The sequence below is a fragment of the Pieris brassicae genome, chromosome 6, assembly GCF_905147105.1.
Source record: "Pieris brassicae chromosome 6, ilPieBrab1.1, whole genome shotgun sequence".
Classification (NCBI taxonomy): Eukaryota; Metazoa; Arthropoda; class Insecta; order Lepidoptera; family Pieridae; genus Pieris; species Pieris brassicae.
Genome location: NC_059670.1, coordinates 14,630,959 through 14,655,238, shown reverse-complemented (window position 1 = coordinate 14,655,238; position 24,280 = coordinate 14,630,959). Strand labels below are relative to the sequence as shown.

The 24,280-nt window shown below is 33.8% G+C and overlaps 1 protein-coding gene across 1 annotated transcript in view; it reads right to left on the bottom strand.

The window, feature by feature from the left end:
- The window catches only part of LOC123711218 (lachesin-like), a 133,621-nt gene that overhangs the window by 45,237 nt on the left and 64,104 nt on the right, over window positions 1–24,280 (bottom strand). The window contains exon 2 of the mRNA XM_045663703.1: window positions 10,500–10,651. Coding sequence (XP_045519659.1) covers window positions 10,500–10,611 — 112 coding nt within the window. The 5' untranslated portion in view covers window positions 10,612–10,651. The remainder of the gene's footprint in view (window positions 1–10,499; window positions 10,652–24,280) is intronic.

Here is a 24,280-nt window from a genome sequence, read left to right as displayed (position 1 = left end):
GGCTTTTAAATAATCGAGATCTTTGATATCCATCATAAACTAGAAAAAAAATCTGGGCCTTGGATTTCTGTTTCGTGTTCATTTCTTTTTTTCTACTAGGCAAGTAGGTGAACAGCCTTTTGTGACTGACTCAAGCCGTCGACTTTTTGGGTTAAAGGTATGCCCGTTTCGATGCTTTACTTGACCGCATATTCAATGCATACATAGACGGGGTTTTAACCCACGACTTCAGCCAATACAGCGACACTAAAGCCAATACTGTCAACACTGTTCCACTGTTTTGTGTATGCGGAATTGTCTTTTTTATCTCTAAATATTGTATTATCTATACCGTTTCGCTGTCATATTTTTCTATACTCTTATACTCTTTCTGTTTCTGTAAAACTGTAGCTATGGCTGACACATTCACTACTGTAGCAGTTTTGACCTTTTTTCTGTTTCTACACTTATAAACGTCAACAGAAAATAGAGTAAATTAATTCTATATTTATATTTACTAGCAGTTCGCAAGTCAAGTAGAGGGGGCAAGAAAAAGGGGTTTCAGTCCTTCAAAGGTCGGCAACAAATTGCGGGTAGCAAACATCTCATTGCAGCTGTCTATATGGCGGTTAGCACTTGATTCAAAGCTTGCTCGTTTTTTATAAATAGACTCACCAATAATAATTTGTGTAATGTGTAACGCAGTAGTGTATACATAAAATTTTACAGACGCAAACACTACCAAAAGCCTCGTTAAATCTGTGCTATTTTAATCTCATTAAGTACCCTCATATATTCTCGTAATGATACAAATTGGATCTAGAAAATAACGACTTAAAACTCCGCAATGCAACAAATTAAAGCTAAAGTTTTGAAATTAGTAGCAATTTTGTCGACTTTACATCGTCTCAACAAGGAATTAATGCAAATGGAAGTGTCTACGAGCTTAGTACAATGGTACTGGGAAAGACGAACACGAAAAGTCTACGCTACTCAAATTTCACATTCAAATGAAAATGATTTTCGGATACATTACAATGTTTTTCTTATTCTATTATATACATGGAACGGAAAAACATTTTTCGCTTGTCAAAAAGCGATAAAACATTAACCGACTCCTAAATGCAGTAACACTAATAAACAAGACTAATTCCTAGTGCTATTAATTAGTCTCCTAATTTATTTATTTAGAGGTACGGTGTTTAATACTATCAAACCAAATAGTCAACTTTTTTTAACACAGTACAGGAGTATCCACCACCCACCCATGGGCACCCAATCAACGTGTCCCAACGTGTCCATGGGTGTTTTCAACTAGTGGTACACGCTTCGCTCGAACACCCCTAAGTCTATACAATGGTGCAAAAGAAGTGTCATGAAAAGCGCTCTCTCCGACTTTTAAGTGGTACTTTGCACTTAGTCTTAACATCCGATGATTTATCGAAATACATACACTGCTTTCTGTCCTACCACTGTGTATTGTACTACTTAACCACTCCAAAATCTATATATTACAATCCAAATTTAGGTAAATAAATCATAATAAATCTGAATGAAGTTAGATATATTTGAGTAAAATAAATCCCATATTAATATTTAACATTTCTACCAAGTACCTAATTATTGCCAAGAGCAAGTTTCGTAGGTACAGCTTTAAACCTAACAAAATATTGTTATTTCGTTAGTGCTCTGGTAAATGAGTTTTGCACACGCTTCACATAAGCAGAATTAACAAGTCTAAATATAAGTGCTATAATCTCTTGAGTCTCCTTTGCTAATTTCCTCATACGAAAGTGTTCTGTCATTTCATAGCGCGTCCACCTAAATAAATGGTCTCGGTTCCTTAGATGTCTGCAAGAACTAGACGGTCTTGGCCAAAATTCCGACCAATGTGGCCTATAGGAGGGCACGCCTGTCCACGTGTCTATTTAGCCGCAATGAAGCTATATTATGATTAGAAAAATATGCTATGCTAATTTTACAAGAAACGCCGAACGAAATCGTGCAGTGCGGTGGCGATGTCAACAATGAAGAGGAAACTTCAGCGTGCTTCTAGATGAGCGAAGTTGTAAAGTTGAAGCATTCTGCATGTAAAATTCATTATTACTATAAGAGTAAATAATATAATAAAAGTAATCATAGTAATTGAGCTTTTAATTTGGGATTATGACCGGTGTCCTCACGATATTTTATTTCACACATGAAAGATGGATCATGGATGAGAGTTGCAGTCTTCACTAGGCCATTGTGTGTTTATAGGTAAATATTTCCGGCTGTTTTGTTCATGATTTTCCCGGCCTATCGCCAGGAACTATGCGGTGTACGCTTGCATTGAATATATCAACAGTTTGTTTTTGATTAAAACAAAATTATTTTATTTGTATCGACGTGAGATTTTTTAAATTAATAAATGCATTGCAATCCTACATGGGTTAATGGATTCATGTTTTTTTTTCTTAGATTGTAGATAGACAATTGTGCCTGATAATTGACATGCATGTTCAGATCTAATAAATCAATACCTATTATAATTAAAGCGAAGTTTTCGAACGACTGTTGAGAAAAATATAAAAAGGTAATATACGTAAATAAGGCATTATTGTGTAAAGATATAATTATTAAGTTTAAATAAATAAATAATTCGCCTACCAATATAAATTGTAACACTACTATCCGTTTTTGAGCGGCGGTAATCTCTTTAATCTAAGTGATAGCTATCTTAAAATTTACAGGCGTAAAAAGATAATCCTATTCAATCTAAAATATCAAGTAACAAAAAATAAATGTCCAGTCCGTCCAGCGCTTCAATTCTACGTTCTAATGAAACAAATTAATAACATCTGTTCTTTGTTTTTTTTATAAATGAAGCTATCTTGTGTTTAACATACAAATTAGCCGATGCTGGATGCCAGCACTAATTTGGCGCCTCGTAGATGGTATCGGATACCCCAGAGCTGGTGCTTTCTTCGCTCAACGAATAAGTACCGCAATACAGCGGGGAAATGCTGCCAGCGTTTAAGGTACACTGCCACAGAGACCAATCTTTTTAATTATTATTTATAAATTTTTAGTAATTATTAATACTATGTAGGTTAAGAAATTAAAAATTGATAATATTGGCCTAAGAGCTGGTACTCTATGGCTGCCGATATCGAAATATTTGTATGCGATTTCGATGTAATTAGCTCCGTTATTCAAGGTCATTGTTTCAGCATCGCTATCTGGGAGCTGTTGGGAGTTATAGTACGCGGTAGTATCTTTATCCGATTCCATAATCGTTATTCCTTAGGTGGCATCATCCTTCTGTGCTTGTCGGACGACATAGGACGACATATACATCATTTACTTGTTATATTTGCTTTCGCACGATGCGAAAAGGAGAATGTGCATACATTATTAATAAACTTAACTTTTATTTGAAATTAAATTAATTACTCTGTACCGGTGTAATTACATTTAAAATTTTCCGGTAATTTATTTTATATTTGTATTGAGGAAGTCAATGGCCCTGATTGATGTAATTTTAGTCTGGATGTAGGTGGTGTAGGCATTAGTTTACTAACGATGCTTTATTTCACGTTACTGTTTAACAATGAACCTTTTAGTAGAATAAGGGACACAAGGACCAGTGCTTTAAAATTTTATATCTACCCGACAATTTATAATACAATTTCTAATCAACCTCACGATTAAATGTTTATGTATACGGTCGTCTTCTAAATTACTTAACGGATACAATTTAAGCTTAGCTAAGTTTTTGTTTAATAGAACCAACAAGAGGTAAAAAAATAATTGTTTTATATTTATGCAAAACAAATATTATAAACAAAGGACAAGTAAAATTTTCCGTTACCAAATTCAATCACACCTATTTTCCCGTTTAACGGTATATTGACACAAAATATGTTTGAGAGCGCGCTTAAAGCTCGATATTTCAATAGATGCTATAAGCCCCCGATTTACATGCAATAAAGCTTAACGTTTATTGGAAATCCATTTTTGTTTCGGAATGACTACTATACTCTACTAGACACGCTGTTAAAAAATTATGGAGATTTTTAATGACTGCTTTGTATCTAAAAAAATGCAGCAAAATGTGAAGGCGGATAAGTTCTTAATAGGCGGATTGATAGCTTTTATTAATTCAATTTTCTCTCATTAATTTTGTTATTAAGTAATTTAAGAATCATCCCTGTGCGACAAGTTATTCACTCGAACACGAATTATCTGCGAAATTCCCCTATGTACCGGGATTTAGCTAACTACAATTCACTATGAAGATGTAGACAATTTCCAGCTTATAATAATAATAATAATTTATTTACAAGACTATGGTACAAAAATGTTATGGTGGTACAATATAAAGTTCGGATATTGCATGCAAATTTGTACCAAAGATGTTGAGAAATATTTTCGGAAGAAAACTTTTGACTTTATTTATCAGTACTAATATTTTTTTTACTTAAATAATAAGCTTTTTAATGTGTAATATAAATTTTTAAATCTATTAATATAGGGAATTGACTTATGTGTTCTAAATCGTATATTAGTTTGTTTGTCAATGTAATCTGTTTTGGCTTTGTATATTGACTAAGAGTTTTCTTTTACAATATGTGTGTAACTGTAAGATAACTTATTAATAAAGTATACTTGTAACCCACAAAACCTATGGAGTTTATTAATTTGATTTAATTGATATTGGAGCCAAAAGCTCATATTAGATTTCATACAATTGCTGAATGCTTGATTATGACTTAACGCCGACTTAAAATAGATTATTGTTTTATACTCTTTATGCAATGAGCAGTGTTGGCCAATAGGCCAAATACAATTTAGCGTGCAAATCTCATCCCTGAGCTCGTAGGTTCGATCCCCGGCTGTGTACCAATGGACTTTCTATGTGCGCATTTAACATTCGTTCGAACAGTGAACAGTAAGCTGATCACCTACTTGCCTATTCGATTGAGAAATCATGAAACAGATACAGAAATCTGAAGCCTAAACCTAAAAATATTGTAGCGCCACTAGTTTGTTTATTTCTCTGCATTTTAGGATCTGTGATAAGGGATCGTTCAAGTATTAAGTAACGAATTTTGAGGGTGAGGGTACTCTTGTAAAACGTTAAGATGCGGGGCGGGGATTGAATTACGCGTTATTGATAATATTATTTTCGACTTACCAGTACGATACGATAGATTTAATCGTAAGTTTTAGGTATAAAGAGTCACTGGGGGTGGTCACGAAACGTTTTACTATTGAATCTCCAAAAATTGCGTGACGTAATACTTGAACGCTCTCTAAGTTAAAATCTTTTGCAATACTTTTAAATTAATTGGCCGTGCTTCAACTATCGACAATATTGTTTGCAATCAAACGTGCAGTGCACAGAATCCTCATTGTACTTCAACAATGGACCGGAAGAATGCTAAGAGTGTTCTAATTTGTTCGCTTTTGTAAAGAAAATGTTTGCCTCGCTTTTATTATGTGTCTTACTATAGCGGATGAAATAAAGTCAATTGATCGCTTAGTTCGTCTTTTAGCAGACGTTTTCAAGACGATCCAAATAGTAATAGTCCGTTGCAACTTATTATTGTTTTTAAAGCTTGTATGTGCAAATAAATTTTATATACCTTGACTTATGAAAGCTATCACGGAATACTTATTGTATTAAGAATATCCACTTAGTTTAAAAGTATTCAATTTTTTTCCTTTCGTAAATACATTGAACTTTTTTGTTAATATGTGTTCCATCTTTGGCTATATCTTTAGTGTAATTGATTTTTTACTTATATTCGGTTCTTAACGGTCCATTCTTAATGTGGATATGTAGGAACAACATCCTCCGTGGTACTCAGAGATACATGTGAGTACCCACTAACTTTTCTCAAGTCGCTTTTGCATTCTGCCTGAGAAAATTTAAAGCTCTTTTTACCGATAAATATATCTATAGGTATTTATGGAGAGTCCTTCAAAGGAAAATACGGCAAAGGAATAACGAAAATTTTATTAGAAATTATCGTTCCAGCACAAATTCAACGTCCGTGGTCTGGGTGATCGATGTCAAATATTAGAATTTTTATACATAACTGGATAAACGTTTATCCCCAATTTCAGCTCATGTTAAGTGAGACACGGCCTATTGGAGGGCTCCTGTCAAGAAGATGCCTATTTAGCCGCCGCTTGAATGAACTTGTGTTATACTCTTTAGGAAATATTGAAACGCAAGTTAGACCCCTTTCCTCTTTTCACAACGACGATACAAATTACTACAACAAAAATTCGATTGATATTCGTTATTGACAGCTCGCTTCAGTAGAGACGATATTAGCCAGTATAATTAAATTTTAAGTATTCAATGAAATAGTAAGAAATAATAATTAAATATTCTTACATTAAGGATTAAACCCGACATTTAATATACTCGTTGTTTAGTTAAAACCTAATTAAGTTCAGTAAGCTGGGAAAACCGCTAGTTAACAAATAATCCTGACAATTGCGGGTTAAGTCCTGTCCGACTTAGTGTTGATTTGTCTCTAAGTTTGAACACAAATGCACTACGTAAATGTTCTATAGGCAGATAAACTGCATTCGGGAATCTTCTGGTAGAACCATTGGCAACACTTAATATAACGTCTCCAGCCTCACCTCCACTTTTAATTTCCTATTAACGATTCCCTTTTTTTTAATTTTATGACAATAGACCTGTGTCTGATATGTGGATGTTTTTTTTAATATTCCTAGTCCAGCCATAAGTTCTGTTACAAATGAAAATGTTTGTTTTTTAAAATGAAGTAATGTAATATTATTAAAATTAATACCTACATATTTATCAAAGTCTCAGCAAAAAGTAAAACAATATTCTATTCGAAATGGCCACCTTTGGCTTTGATACAGGTCTTTAATCTGTTGGGCCACGAATCTATGGATTTACACACTGTTTCCAAGGGAAATTTTTCCACAGCTTGCTCCAAGATTATTAAAAGAATCAATTGCCGTGTCGTTTAGAGCAGGCCATGTCCTTTGAAACTGACCATAATTTGAAGTCTAAAGGATCGGAACGTTTCAAGCCAGGCTTGGGAAGTTCGTGCCTTCTTGCCAGGTGCAAAATCCTGCTGGAAAGTTCGTGGTATATTTTAAAAAAGTGTATTGCTGACAGGATTCACAACATGATCCAAGACAGTACCTTGATACACTTTGGCTGAAGTTTTTACTCCTTTTTCACAAAAAAATAGTTTTGTGACTCCTTGATAAGATATGCCCCACCAAACCATCACGCAGGATGATGACCACGTTGTACCTTTCCGAACACTTGAGCAGCTTCTTTAGGGGTGTGAGCGTACACTATACAATTTCGCTTATTGTAGTGTTCTTCAATGTGAAATTAAAAAAAATCTAATTGTGTTTGAGGCTGCATAAATGAATTAATGGGACACGGTATCACAGAAAAGCAAAGTTTCAAAAAACTTTTTTAAAAAGCTCCGTCCTACGTCTACTGCAAGCTTGGACTTCAAAAACTTGTCAAAAAATCCAAATATTACAACTCATCGTAAAAAGTATATAACTTATCTTAAGTTATTACCATATGAATATTAAAACATTTAAGTTTTTTAATGAAAAGATTATATCTTAATACATTAATGAAATAAATATATTTTGTTGTACACAAATACACAGTATTAGACAGTTCTTCACCTACGCAGTAATAATAATAATAATACAAAATATAGAAATGGAAAATTAAAACAAATTTTAAAAGTTTGGCAGTGTACTTTTTATGCAGCCAGCATCAACTCAAATATAAGTTAAGGTCAGGTTATCTAACAATGTTGGCCTAGTAACTCCAGCGAGCGACCTCCCCGGTTGTGCACCAATGGACTTGCTATGTGCGTATGTGCGGAACGGTTTAGGAAATATCGTGAGGAAGCCGGCTTATCTTCGACCCTAAAAGTCGACGGCGTGTGTCAGGCACTTGCCTATTAGATTAAGAAATCATAAAACACATACGGAAATCTGAGGCTGAGCCATTTTGTTATAGACCAACGGGCCAACGGGCAGGAGGCTCAGCAGATGTTAAGTGATAACCACCGCCCATGAAGGGTCCATTGAGAGGTATCTGGTATTCCAGAGATCTCGCGATGTCGGCCCTTGTAGCGCCTGCTTGTCGGTTTTGATAGATGATTTATTGCAAACATAAATGGAGCACCTAATATATGCGTATCATGCGTAACAAATGAAATTAATTTTGTTCTATCTGAACAAACAGACCACAGACTAATATTCCCGTTAGCATTTGCAGTTAAGTGAATGTGGTCGTAAAAACGAAATAATGGCCTATGGCCGTACTGAACTAATTGGTGTTATGCAATCGGTATAATCGGTTTAGCGAATCATTGTTTCGGATCGACAGATTTCGATAAGATTTTAGATATTTCATTGCTTTGTCCTTTGGCTTGAGTGATTATCAAAACTCTTTAAATAGACATTCTTTTTTTATTTTATTTTTAATATCTTATTTTATTTATTTATTAATACTTTTTTGAATACAGTTGAAATCGATTAATGAAAAGGGAAAACTGGCGGACTTATCGCTTTCGAGCGATCTGTTAAATAAAATATTTTAAATCAAACCAAACAATTTTTACAGCTTGACTGGGTCTATAGGAGGTATACATGTACAATCACACATACATACATATACACACACACTTTTGACATAGATTTAGTTGCTATAATCCAATGCTATAAGATAAACAACAAAAATGTAGTAGTCTTTTATTAAAATAACTTTTACACATTTAAAGAAAATACTTTTACAATTAATTGAAGTTATGTATAGTCATAAACTTAGAATTATTTAATAACTACATTTAATTTTAATTTTTTTAATTAATTTCATAATTTTAATTTTTAACAATTACATTTTTTTTTTAAATAATTATAAGTTAAATAAAACATAACTTCAATCTGTTGAAAAAGTATTTTCTTTAAACAAAAATGTAAATAAAACTAAAGATTTAATACTAAGGGAACTAAAGACCTTGCTCAACAAAATATTGCAATACAACGAGGAGTGGCATTTCCTTCCTTACACTGGTACTGCCAGTGTTCAAATTTTTTAAAACAATTAGTTATATACATATATACATTATGAATTATTTTTACTATGTAGGTTAAGAATATTGGACAACTAACATTCTTCATATCAACTCAATATATGACATTAATATGACTTAGATTACGTTTATTATATATATGATACTAGCGGACCCGACAGACGTCTTAACTATGAATATTGATTTCAAATTTGTATAATTAAGTTTTGTTTGTATTCCGACATGGAACTGGCGAAACAATTAGCGACTGTAATTATTTTATATGTATTTTATCAGTATAATAACTCCGATCGAATCTTAATGATTACTTAATCTGGTGGTTAAGAATTTTTACATTTTATAATTTCCGCGATATTTCCTTATTGTTTTATTTCATAAGAACCTTCTCCTGACAATAGCAAACAAAAGAATTAGCGAAATCGGTCCATCCATACACTCGTGATGCTGTGACCAAGGGAAATAGGGGTTCATTTTTGTATATATCTTAATATATATAAATCTCCTGTCAGGATGTTGGTCCGCGATTGACTCCTAAACTGCTTAACCGATTTTAAATTAAATTGGCACACCGTGAGCAGTCTGGTCCAACTTAAGAGATAGGATAGCTTAGATCTATAATTATAGTCGCAATTTTATTTTATTGATGTCGATACCTTTCGACTGGATTGAGTAAGTAATCAATAGATGGCACTGCTATGGTAAACCGACAAACGTGTCATATAAGCTACAATTCAATATCATGATTACCACGTGTTATTGAGGCTAAAGTATAAATTAAATTTATTTTGTAGTAAACGAAATACCGTGAAATTCAATTATTTCTACTTTTTTTTAATTATTGGTGTTAGCATAGCCAACCACGTGTTACTTAGACCGAAGTGTAAATCAAATTCAAATTAGAGTGACGATAATACAGCGACATTATTCTTTCCTGTCACAACAGATGCCGAGTGGGGTCAAGGCGCCATCTTGACTTTGGACAACGAAGGAAACGCAGGTACTGATTGAGTATTCAGTGGAGCATTGTGGTGATGAGACGTTGAATCAAGTCGGGTCTTTATGATTTGTGTTTGGGTAGATTGTGATTAAAAGGCAGATCGGTGAATTAAGCTGCTCGTTATAATTAAAACCAAAGTGTTATTTATAATGTTCAAAGGAATCAATCTAAATTAAGTACTGTAAGAAAATTATTCGTGTCCTTTGTGCTCGCACATTAGTTACATGCAATGTCAATATCGATGGAATGACGATATTTCTCCGACATATAAGTATTACTTATATACTTTTTACTAAGCCTGTACTATATAGCACGGAAGACATATAGTCTACCCGATCACCACAGAGGGTCTTCTAGTGTTGGTTCTAGCGTCAGAACGATTTTGTTTTAAATAAAGTATTATGGTTTACCTTGGCTTTCATTGAAGCCCAATAGCATGAAAATGATCAGGATGCTGATTTGGAGACAGTGGCCGATGGTTCGTGCTTGCATGTCTGCTCTCTGTACCCCGGTGCTAGCCATGCCGCATCCATTCGTTGTACTTATGTGATTGATGCATTGTCTGAAAAGCACATGACAACAACTCGTTAATTTAAAAATAAAAAAAAATCTTTAGATTTAAATTGTGGAATAAAATTTTACAATAAAAAGATTTATTTGGTTTTAGTGTTTAAACACATATTGTGATTGTAAGAACTTTTTTAGATATTTATAGATAGTACTTTTGACCCCAGAGCTGGTGCTTTCTTCGCTCAACGAACAAGTATAGTATAGTAAAGTATACAGCGAGGAAATGCTGCCAGCGTCAAAGATACACGCAATAGAGAACAAACTTTAAAAATTTGTTTTCATTTTCTATTTAATTCTTTTTAATAATTATTATTACTACTTATTTTACGTTTGAAACGATATTTTTATTAATTTTCCACTAGTGACCTATGCTTGAACAGCTGAGCGTAAAACAAACTATCCTTCGTATCGTCTTTGGATTTTCTTAAGTAAAAAATAAAAATCGTATTCCCAATATCGCCACGTACGTAAGAAGATAGATGATCTTGCCAAAATCGAACTCATTTGGATCCTTCCGCTCGATACTTTTATTTATCACGCTTAGGCTAAACTAACACTACAAAATATTTGAAATTAACCTAAAACATAACTAAAATAGCTATTGTTATATGTATTTATTACATGACAGAGATAATGTAATACGAGAACACGATGTCATTTGTTTTGTTAGCATACTAATAGAACAGACATCTTACAGACTGCAAATTGTCATTATGTCAATTTGTCAGTCGTTAAGTTTAGTTGCTCTTTGATGGGCGACTGTGTCGGACGTGCGCAATGAATTATCTTACAATAAAATCCAAATATCTATATATACTTTCTATTTGTTTAAGCGAAGCTAACCTTCAACGCCCGTGAATCAATGATCAGGTGTTGTATACAAAAATATTTTAACCTAATTTGATTGTACCTGTAGGTAAGGATATATATAACAGGGGGCTGGCCAATCAGTGTTTAGATATCGTCTTTCGACTCCTTTATGATATTGTAAAAATACACGTGTCTTACATAAAAAGCCGGATTTTACATAAAAGAAAATCAAACTTGCCTACAAGTTTTTCAATCTGCCCCTTGCCGGCCCACTCTTGGACAAACCCTGCCTCTTGTGCTGTCTGCCTTCCTTTTACCAGTTTTTGTGAACCAATTTTCCTCCACTTCCCAACTGAAAAGCTCTTCGGAAGGCCTGTCCCGTCCGTTTCGAATACTCTTTATAACGTCCTCTATCCTTGACATTTTCCTAATGATTTTCTCATCCTATCTCTTTTGAGTATACTTATATAAGTATGTATACACATAGTTAATTTATCTTCATTGCTCTTCGAAAAACTTCTAATTTTATTTATTTACACTTCGTTACATTTATAGAAAATTCCCTCCCTTATAAAAACAGGAAATATGATGGGTAAAGTACAAGAAGTGAATAGCCAAATCTTATAAAATCTTACACAAACCTTAATCTAAAATACTACAAAAAATATATTTTTTTATATGTAAGTTAGATATGGATAGAAAAAATATATGCCAATTATATATATTTCGTTATAAGCTTTCATAGTAGATTAATCTATATAAGTTTAATTTACCGTATATGTAAATGTGTAAATGTCATGTCCAAGTATTGTAGACACCTGTTCACTATGGCGCAATTTTTTTTGTTGCAGGACGCTCATTTGATGTTAAGTGATACAGCCGCCCATGGACACTCGCACTGTATAAAGGCTCGCAAGCGCGCTGCCGGCCAAAATCATTTTTCTCCACAAATTTCAGTCTTATGCTTCTTTTACAATGGTGTATAATTTTGAGGACGAAGAGTCTTTGACTTGATCAGTCCATCTCGTTGGCAAACGTCGAATTTATCGTCTAGCGTCATATAAAAGTTGTTAATAGAATTAGATTTATGTACCAACTATACAATATGGAAAAGTTTTTCTGTTGTTGTTAAGCAATAGAATATTTAATATCGAATTTCTTTCCCGAATTGGAAATGGCAGAAATCCAGCCCTCTTTTACAATACTGATCGCAGCTAGGTAACTGAAACTTGACAGCTGTCAATGTGCGAATTTATGTAAGTGATTGATATGGCAGTGACATTTATGCTGTCATTTTTTTAAAACGTTTGTGTATAAAAAAGAACATGTCTGCAATTGGATAAGAAAATGCTATAAGATCACAATAATGAATATTAAATAAATTTAGAAAATATATTTTATACTAGACCCGACAGACGTTGTCATGTCTTGACTATGAATATTGATTTCAAATTGGTATAATTGACTAAAAATGCTTTATGAAATAATTTTGTTCGTACTACGACACGGGAACAGACGACATATAACTGGCTATGTGTAAAACATGGATTATCAAGATTAATGCTACAAACAATTAGCGATTGTAAAAATTATTTTGGATGTATTTTATCAATATAATAACTCCGATCGAAGCATTTTTTTAAACCATATTTATTTTTCTTCCCATTCAAAAGTTTGAATTGTAAAAGCACTATGCACTTAAAAATATTGCTATCGTTACAAAAGTCATGATTATTAAATATGGCGGCGCTTTCTAATTTTCCGCACAATTTACTCAATTTTTTTCTTTCATAAGAACCTGACAATAACAAACACAACAAAAAAAGAATTAGCGAAATCGGTCGAGCCGTTCACGCGATTCATTTTTAATTTATAGATTAATTATATGATATTATATTAATTAATTATTATATACCTAGGTAACATTATACATAACCAGATATGTGTAAATATCTAATTGATCTGACCGTTCCCTGGGAGTAATTTAAAAGACTATACTTTTTTGTTTGTGAGAATAATAAAAGAAAGATACATTTTGTGCGTTATGAATAGATCGTTATACCGAAATATTATCCTTATTCAAACAATTAGATATATTTTTTTTAAATAATAGATAGCGCTTACATATTCTAAATGCTTAAACTTAACGGAATGCGATGGACGAATAATCCTTATAACGGAACTATACAAAAACCTTATTAAAACTCCACAATTAGTACTTCAGTATACAAAGTTGAAGTTGTTGGCCATTAACGTCCTTTCGAGTAGCAAGTTTTAATGCCTCCGAGAGCCTTCTTTGTTGCGGTGGAAGTAAGATGTATTGATGTACAACTTTGTATTTAACAGGGTCACGTGGTAAACATCGAAGGCCCGATGTGTTTAGGAGCCCATAGAGTTCAAAGTCCAAGTGAGAAATAAATGTTTCCCTTTGGGCATAGAGAAATAAAATGAACTTTATTCGTATCATTCATAACACTACAACTGAAAGAGAAATTTTTAAAAAACAAGGATTAATGATGTCTAAGATTTCTATATGTGTTTCATGATCATTTGTCAATCTAACAGACAAGTAGGTGAGCAGCCACCTGTGCTTGACACAAGCCGTCGACGTTTTGGGTCTATGACAAGCCGGTTTCCTCACGATGTTTTCCTTTACCATTCAAGCGAATGTTAAATGCGTACATAGACAGAATGTCACCAATGCACAGCCGTGGATCGAACCTACTACCTCAAGAATGAAAGTCGTATGCTAAAGCCACTAGGCCAAGACTGTTCCTATTCTAAATCAAAGTTTAACACCATATTAAATCACGTTCATACGTTTATTATGACCATAACATATAGGCCTCCTTGGACTCTAGGGACTCGGTACAGTCTAAAACTAGTTATTTTCTCAACTTTTATCTCGAAACACTTGCTGTATTTGAATTGCACAAAGTTGGAATTGGAGCACTATTGTCTTACACCTTTTAGAAAGGCTTTCAACGTCCCCACGGCCTGACCCCATTACGTTTGAAAACTATACGTTAAGAAATTTTAAAGTATCCATTGTATTTGTGTCAATGAATAAAATTATATTTTTCGAATAAAAAATGGCTTTGATAGAAACAATAATATAATAACATACTATTTTTTCGTCTATTTGTTACTCACTCTTTGCCTTAGTTACCAAACAATATTATTTGTATTATGCAATCTTATACTGTATATGCAAAATACATCCGTTTGGCAGAAATACCGACACATAATAATAATATTACAGATATTATATTACAAATATACACAATAGATGTAATAATAATATTTATGTTGCTTTAAATTTCCTATATTTTAGACGTTGTTGTTTTATGTTCTATCAAATAATATATACCACAGACTATCAGGACTAGACTCATTATAAAATTTTTCACTGAACGAAAAATACTTGACTCAAAAATAAATTTCAACAAAAGAAAAAGTACTCCGCAATAAATTTAGGTAATAAAAAGTCAATTGTCAGTTCAATGCACGATGTGTCAATGCACGATGTGTCAACGACGATGCACATGACGTGAGCTTTGAACGGAACATCTTTTGATCTCATACAACAATGAAAAAAATTTAGTCAGTAATTTTCACACAATTTCAACATTAACTTGATCCACATTAGTTATGTTTATTGGCGCTAGTAAAATATTTTCATAGGAAGCGCATGACAAAACAATTGTGCGAAGCGAAAACTTAGCTGTCAAATGATCATTGGACTTTGACAGATGTCAAACTTCGAGCTAACACTCGTCTCTGAAGTATAGCCTGATTTTATTTTAGTGACTACTTAACGAAATCGTTAGCAACGAAATCTAATAAAGTCGGAGTCACGCCATTATTTCTAAAAATGATTAACGAGGGAATAGTTGCAAAATCTCCGACCAAAATTTAAGCGAAGTAGACACTTCGAAACTGAAATTAAGAGCGGTCATTTATTACAGTCTTCAAGTTGCAATATAATAAGTGTACCTACTAAGGTATGTTTAGGTTCTACACGATAGCGATAAAGCGGTATTTTTTTTAATGTAATAGAAGGCAAACAGGCTGGAGGCTCACGTAATGTTAAGTGATACCGCTGCCAATGGACACTCGCATCGCCGGAAGGCTCGCAAATATGTTGCCGGCCTTTTAAGAATTGGTACGCTCTTTTATTAAAAACCTCTTGGTCGAATTGGCTCGGAAATACTTCAGTGGGCAGCTGGTTCCACATAGTGGTGGTGCGCGGTAAAACCTCCCTTAAGAAACGCTCAGTTGTGGAACGACGGACGACAAAGTAATACGGATGGTATTTTGTATTCTGGCTTGACGTCCGATGATGAAAGGAATAGGATGTGTTGATAATCAACTATTTTACACAATGTAACGCGAATACTTGAACTTTATTATTTTATGGTACGAGTATAAAGCCAAACGTCATTAATTAGGTATGAATAAAATTTAAAATAATGTTATATAATAACTGCAAAAATTTGTTGCCCAATCACGTCAAAAAGTGTTAACGAATTTTGAAACTGAACGGAGCTAAATTGCTAATAAATTGACAGTATGAAAAATAAAGTGTTATTGGGATCTGTAAACAGCCTGATGGAATAATAGTTGTAATAATTATTCATTTATCAAAAAAATTATAATCATGAATATTATTTTTATACGTCAGTCACGTAACACAAAACGGTCCAATGACCGTCGACTCTATAGTCGAATCGCCGAAGACTAGATTAATATGTCTTCGCTTGTCTAATCCCAAACAAAATTAAACTCAAACATAGTAATGTTTGAGTTTAATTTTGTCGGAGACACATAGTGTTTCTGTAATTCAAAAATTATAATCAACACGTAAAAACCCTGACTTTAGTTTACGTGTTTACTGGTGTTGTCGCGTTAAAGGGGCTAGAGCGACGCCATCTTGCACGGAGAAGCATTTTGGCGGGCTCTATAAATTATGAATGATTAATTCGATTTTTTAAAATCAAATAATAACAGAATAAAGAAAAATAATTTGTGTAGGTTCTATACTCAGTAATAAATTGTTGAAAATGGTTTTTAAAGTCTTGTCTAATTGTAGATTGTAGTTTGTATATATCTTAAAGCCTATGGTTTCCGAGGTTTTTAATAAATATTTTATTTTAAGAGATACAGATGGTACCCTTTCGTTTTTATAATCGCTTCCGCTTCCTTTATAGTTGTTTCTTAATAAACAAAATCTTTACTGAATTTTGAATTTTCCCGAAGAGTTATTCGAGGCCCATTCGTAAAACAAGGTTACGCTATAATGATGCTTAGTAACATTTTGATTGAGTGATAATTATAATCATTTGCTGTCTTAATTACCGCTTCAGACTCCAATGTTTTGTTGATGGATAATAAGGGCAAAGATAAACTTAATAATTTTTAATATTAGACATTATTTATCTATAGTACAGTTAAAATAATTATTTCCGAACTCGACTTAGTTTTTCAAATAAAAAAAAAATTAAGTTAACCGGTTTTTGTTACACACTTTATTGGTCACCTTATATTATAATTCAGGAGTTGACTAGTCTCGACAGAATTATTAAATTTTGTTGTTGAAAAACTTGAAGATTTTTGACAAACTTATTATGTGACAGAAGAATGGAAGATAAGAGAGTTGACTTTTATAAACCTTAGTTGTAGGTATGTGGTGTGCAGTGTTGGCCTAGTGGCTTCAGCGTGCGACTCTCATCCCTGAGGTCGTAGGTTCGATCCCCGGCTGTGCAATAAATAACTTTCTTTCAATGTGCGTATATAACATTGGCTCCAACGGTGAAGGATAACGTCATGAGGAAACCGGCTTGCCTTAGACCCAAAAATTCAACGGCGTGTCGAGCACAGGAGGATAATCACCTACTTGCCTATTACATTGACAAATAATCATGAAAAAGATACATACAGAAATCTGAGGCCCAGACCTAAAAAGGTTGTAGAGTTTTTTTAATAACTAACATTCTGCAATACTATTATCTGAAACTATATAGGTATACCTCGTAATTAGTTACTTATAAATATTAATTATGACTCATTAACACTTTCTTTGTAAGGGCCGTTCAAGTATTACGTAAGGAGAAGGAGTGTTTGATTTTCTTATTAGGGAATTACGTCGACAGTAATTATTTACTTTTTAACACATATTACCCATATATTGTCTATGCTTCTATGCTTGAGAACGAAAAGCATTTTCGAGTTTTACTATTTTTTGCTGACAGGGTGGGAAATAAATTGTCCCCATATATTTTACGAGGGCAAACGAGCTCAGCTGATATTGAGTGATACCACCGCCCATGGACACTCAATGCCAGAGGGCTCGCCGTTGCGTCGGCAGTCTTTTAAGAATTTTATACATATAAGTAATTCTAGTTTTACATGTAATTTTAAGTTTTATTGTAAATTATTTATGCTCTTTTTTATCCTTAGACATTTCTTTTTTTCCATACCAGGGTTTCCTGGAAGAAAAAGATTGTTAGCGATAAGGCCGTCCGTTGCCTAATAACTCTATGATCTGCGTTTTATGGGTGCTTAAGGTAACGAAGTGTATATAAATAAGAAAATTATATGCAAAGAAATATCACAACGGAGTTTAAAAAAATCTCAAAAGCATTTCTGAGTAATTGCAAGTTAAAGTAAGCAGTCACGAATTTTTATTCGCCTCAAAAGATAAACAACCCTTTTGGCAAATAACAAAATTCCGACAATGTCCTTTAAGAAAATTAAAGTTAATTGTGAACATAAAACGCGATGTCTTCATTCAATTGCCAAGAGCGTAATCGTTTCCAACACAAGCGTTGCAAAAATTTATGCAAACATTTATTCTAAGGTTTAACAAGGACACCTATCATGCAAGATGTTTATAATTAGAATTATTAAAATACTGATTTTAATTAAGAATATTGTTTAATAATTTTAATGATTATTTAAATACATACACAGCCGAATTAGGTATTTCGTTTTCCTTTCGTTAATGTTTGAACTAGGGATGCTTCCCATACCGATATATAGGCGATAATCCGGGTTTGCCGATATATCGGCATCAGCGATACTTTAATTGCCGATACCACGATACTTTTCATATTTCGCGCTTTAAAAAAAGTAATTACTGTACTTAATGTTTAGATTCTCCCTCGCGACGGCGATGTTTTGTCTCGTTCGGGGCATATGCCCCAGTCGGGTGGTGTATGGGTTCGCGCCCTGCTGATACAGGGCGGTACGCGTAGTAGCGCTCGGGGAGGCACGGTCTCTACTCGCTGCGCGCAGCCGATGGGGTCAAGTCTGGAGTGACAATCCGGTAGTGGGGGGGGGGGGGGAAGGAGTAATCTCAACTTGGCCTTGGTGTCATGGTCGGTGGTATCGGGCAGCTACGCGGCTAGCGGTCAAGCTCCGCCGAGTGAGACCCCCGGTTGGCCCAGCGAGGCGACCAGCGGTCGAAGCCGCTATTCCTGCCCTGGTGGAATGCTGGAGGCCTGGAGTGCCACGGAGCGATGTTTTGGAGGTGAGGATGTTGAGAGGCGTCCGCTCGATCAAACATCCTCTTCGCGAGCCGTGCAACGAACTCGTCTTAAAATGTAATGTAAACGTGCATCTTGTGTGATCTAGTTCATTGCACTATCACGTCGGACTGTCTATGCCCAGAGAATCCCCGCGTCAGTTCATTCTTCAGTTTGTTGTCTCTCTCACCAGCTATATCCCCGGACACTAGACACTTTAGTTGGCTTGTAACTGCTATCACGCGTAGTTTTTTTTTAATACCAAATTAAATAAAATATAGAATTACAAAAATCTTACCAATGTTTATTTTAATTATTAACATTTGTTTATTTTAATTTAATTATTGCTTTTAATTCTTAATTCGGATCCAGTAATTAAAATAAGCGTTGGTATCGGTATCGCACCAACATAAAGGCGTATCGATGCATCCCTAGTTTGAACCTTTTTGTACATATAAATATTATAGGCTTTAGCGTGCAACTCTCGTAACGTATCACGCCCAATAGACTTGTATCATTCGCGTAAAAAACGTAATGAAACTTTTGTCTTCACTTATCATTTATAGAAATCGGATTCAGGGCTTTTATATTAACTGTTTAAATAAATTTTTAGTTTTTATAATATTTTTTATTATTAATACTACATCCATATATAGCCCATTTACATGCTTTGTCTTCATTTATTTTATTTTCTTTTTGTCTTGTTTTTGTGATGTAAATTAAGTGTTATTTTATATTATATAATTAATGCGGATAATCTTAGGAACAGTTTGATATATAGATTCCAATGTATATCTATTGATATTAATTAAAACAACAAGGCAGTCTTATCAAGCCCGTGTTAGGTTAAACATTATGCGCGACCGATAATAGTATACAGTAATTCCTCCTTTCAAGTGGTAGATCCGTGTTATAAGAAAGAGCGTTGTAGGAGTATTCTAGTAAACTCGTTTTTGTGAACAATTCAAAAACTAGAAACACGAATTTAATAAAGTTATTTAGTTTTATAACATCACAATTGAAACAGATGTAAAGGAACGAAAAAAAAATGAACTTGACAAATCATTATAAACTTACACTACGAAATATAGCTTGAGAAATCTCCGCGTTATAGAGGGGAAATACCGCGTTAAAGCGGGGTTTACTGTACACAACTTTTCGTACCTAGCCACTGGCCGTCGGGCCAGTTAGTGATTAGACTGATCGAGGATCATCTCTTTAGGTCCGTGGAACACATCCTTGCATTAACACTTGCTTGTTCAATGTTCTAAGTTCCGAGTAAGACATAGTCAGACATCACTTCCGTTGTATGACGAATCCAAAACGATGCAGGCACAGAAGGCTGCTGAACAAATCACCTTTTCATCCTACAATTACGAATTCCAACTGTTTAAACATACTATATGTTATGTTGTTCCATTACTGTATTAAGCTACTAACGAAAGATGTAGTTTGTCAAGTTAAAATCAACAAAGTTCTCAGAAAACCGTGTAATCCGGCAACAGTTTTAACCGGACGGGCATTAGTCGCTAACGGATGGTCGCGTGCGAAACGTTTCACAACGGACGTAAGCGTTTCCACGCTACAGGTACTATATAGAATTTTTGTATATCTATACATACGGTCGCTGTTCTTTACATTTACAACAAAAATATGAACAAACAAGGTGTGATTGGCAAATGTATGGGAAGAAGACCAATCCTTCCCCATACGAATGTCCGTTGTAATATTCTTTTCTACTTGATAACTTTGGTAAGTATTTCTTGTCGTTCCCTATTTTTTCAAATTAAACAAACATCTATTTGATATAAATTTTTGAATTATGTAATAAAAATAAATGTTTTTTTATAAAAAAATTGTAAACGAATAATTTATAATTTTATTATGCCGTATTTAGTTCTTGTCGTAATCTGGCTTACTTGTTCAAAATAATTTCGATGTATTTGCCAGGCGTCACGTGGCTTACAATTTTTCTATTCAGTGTAAAAACCGAAGCAGTCATAGCAAGTGTTTTCATTTACAGCATTTGGCAGAAAGAGACGACTACTAACTAACGTACACATAGTTAAAATAGTGTTATTAGATGTTGGTTGTCTCGTACAAAATGTTTTCGTCCGATCCCTTGTTATAAGAACTAGCTGTTAATGTATATTTAGAATTTAATTTGTTAATAACGTTCATATAATGTACCTTATATAAATAAATTTAATTTTGAGTATGAAATCAAATGTAATGTAATGTCCTCTCTTAAAGGCTGGCGATTCACCGTAGTAGCTTTTATTGTTGCATAATCTCGATGTTTTACTATTAAAACATTAAAAAAACATGATATTTAACATATGACAGCGGTCAAGGCGAGTTTATTACTTGAGATACGAATTTAAATATGTTTTAAAGTTTGACGCCCGTATGTACATACTCATGATGGATAGATGGAATTTACCCATGGACAAATTCGTCACACACAGAAAATAAATCATCTTGCAAAATTAAAATAGATATTTATAAATAACAGCAACCAAGAGTTCGAGAGTCTCTTGTTTGTTCGGTTATTCTGACATCAATAAATGTTCACAGTTTATTGGTTTGGTGTTAGACCTCTGAAAGGATCAGAAAAGTTCAAATTGAAATTGAAATGTTATCAAAACTATGTAACACTACAAACAGGTGTTCTCAGTTGGGTAAAATCATGACATACAATAGTATATTATTTGTATGATTTAATACCTTGAATTGTTATTCGTGACGATCACGAATCTTATAATAATACAATCAAAATTAGTTAATTAAATTGAAGGAAGAATAATATTATGAGGAAATACAAACTATGTTAAACAAATCTTGGATAATATACGAATTCATCACGATTCTTTAAAAAAAGAGCGTACCAATTATAAAAAGGCCGGCACCGCACTCGCGAGCCCTCAGGCATTGAGCGTGTCCATGTGCGGTATCATTTATTATCAGGTGATCCTCCTGCCCATTTTCCCCCTGTTTTATTAAAAAAATACAAGTATACAATAAATTAAAGGATAGATAGAAAGCCATAGCCCATGGCCACCATTGTAGTGGGAACTATACCGGAGTATTTTGCTCTTTTTTTATGAAATTGAGGTCGTATCTCCCAGGGAAGACCACCAGGAGTCGATTCCCAGTTCGCTAGTTAAGTTAGTTATATCTAAGCTTGTGTAGGCAGGCAATATAATTACAATATTATGGTTTTTTTTCAATATAGGACCACAAATTAGCACTTCAGATTTATTACAAACATAAATCTTTCCATTCAACAATATTAGCGTAGATAAAATCACAATTTATCGTAATAGTAAATCCAGTACAATAATATTTATATTCGAACCTTTATTCCCAACTGAACGACCTGGTACGTTTCGTAAATTATTCCTTTTATGAGAACCGACTTTTATTGAGTTTCATATAATACCGAAAATCATATACAATGAAATTATATGACTTCCTGGCAATTTCGCTCTTTGCAATAAGCGTAACTCATTTGATTACTCACGTTGTAACTTCCGATGCTACGTGATAAACAACCAATACTTGAAGCATCTAATCCGTGTTCAAGGACAATCGTAGCTGCCGACAATCGAGAAAGGTCTGCAATATCGAGAAAGGTTTGCTTGTCCTTAAACGAGGCATTCTCGACTAGTCTAAGCAGCGACTGGCTGGTTCTAAAGCCCTAGAAGCTGATATCGAGATCTTGTATTGTATTTAGCATTTGAATAAACTTTTATGTAAATAATAAACTTCGAATAAACAGGATGATTTAAGAGTATGACGTCATCGTAGTGATTATAGGCGCACTCGGTAGATGTCGCTACAATGTTATATCTCAACTACAATTGAGTTTCTAGTACTTTCATAAGAGAAATAAACACTAATATGAACAGATACGAAAAAACTGGCTCACCATTTTTAATGATCAGATTGTTTATCTTTACGTTTGTAAAATAAGGCAGAGTTCTATAGAAGTAACGTTCATATGCCGTTTAGAGCCCACATAAATGCAATACCGGGGTTCGAATACCACGTTAAGCCATTGATCTACTTCAGGTCATATCGGACTCCCGGCCACCGAGTAAATAAAGTGAGTGGATTTTCTGCACGCCACTCTCAAACAATAAACATAATGTAAGTGTAGTATTAACAAACTAGGTATTATTTTCTAAATCATTCTACTTAGTATGTTTTTTTTTATTAAATAACTACCAATTTCAAAATTTCTTTCACTGTTAATCTAAGTAACGTAAGCTTGCATATATGTTTAATATACGTAATAATACGCTCAGTTGTGAACAGACGTAGACGTGATATGTGTGGAATTTCATATTTTTTCATCAAAGTCCGATGATGAAACTAAGCTGGAGGTATCCTCTGAACACCCTCAATAGTAAATTCGGTAGATGATGTGTACCACAAAGAACGGTTCGGTGGCCGTCGATACACAATCTTATACTAGAATAATAAGCCCTGAGTACATACCTCGTTACAATATCTTCTTACCAGGAAGAAAGGCACACAATATTATCAGCCGTAAGGATTTGCAGAAATTCTCTTAATGCTACCTTGCCTCACGATAGTTCTCAAAAACGCACTAATCACTCACAATAAAATTCTAAATAGAAGACGTAACTATTATCGATTATAATTAACAAAAAGTATATATCAAAATAAAAATGTGTCTAACGTAACCCCAGTAAATCTCAACAATGACTCAACTAATAAATGTGATGATCGGCCGGATTACCCTCATCAAAAATTATTAAATTGAAATTATGTATTTCGAATATGATGCATACATTCTATAAATACACTCTTATACTGCCAATCACTTAAAAATATACTCAACTAATGTACTAAAATAACTGACACCTGTATTATGATCAAAGAGATCTGTCAACCACTTCTAAATGTAAAGTAAACTCAAATCCTTTTGACACCTAAATTTACACTTAATTAAGACTGGGTGGCGTTTGTAGATACAAAATATTAGGTGTCATCTTTAACGGTCGTTTGTTGTATGAAAAAACAAATACTGTTTTGCAATAGAAGTCAGGAGTCAGAACCAACAACCTGGAGGTTAAACAGCTAGGTCTTGCTAACATATTACGTGTGAGGGCTTTTCTTCGGCTATGATATGATTAATAACCATTTACCTTTGTTAACAATGAGAGTGGACAATGAACTCTTATAAATATACTTTCTGTACGCTGAATGTTTTCAAATACACTTCACTCACACAGTAACACATTTTTATTTTCATT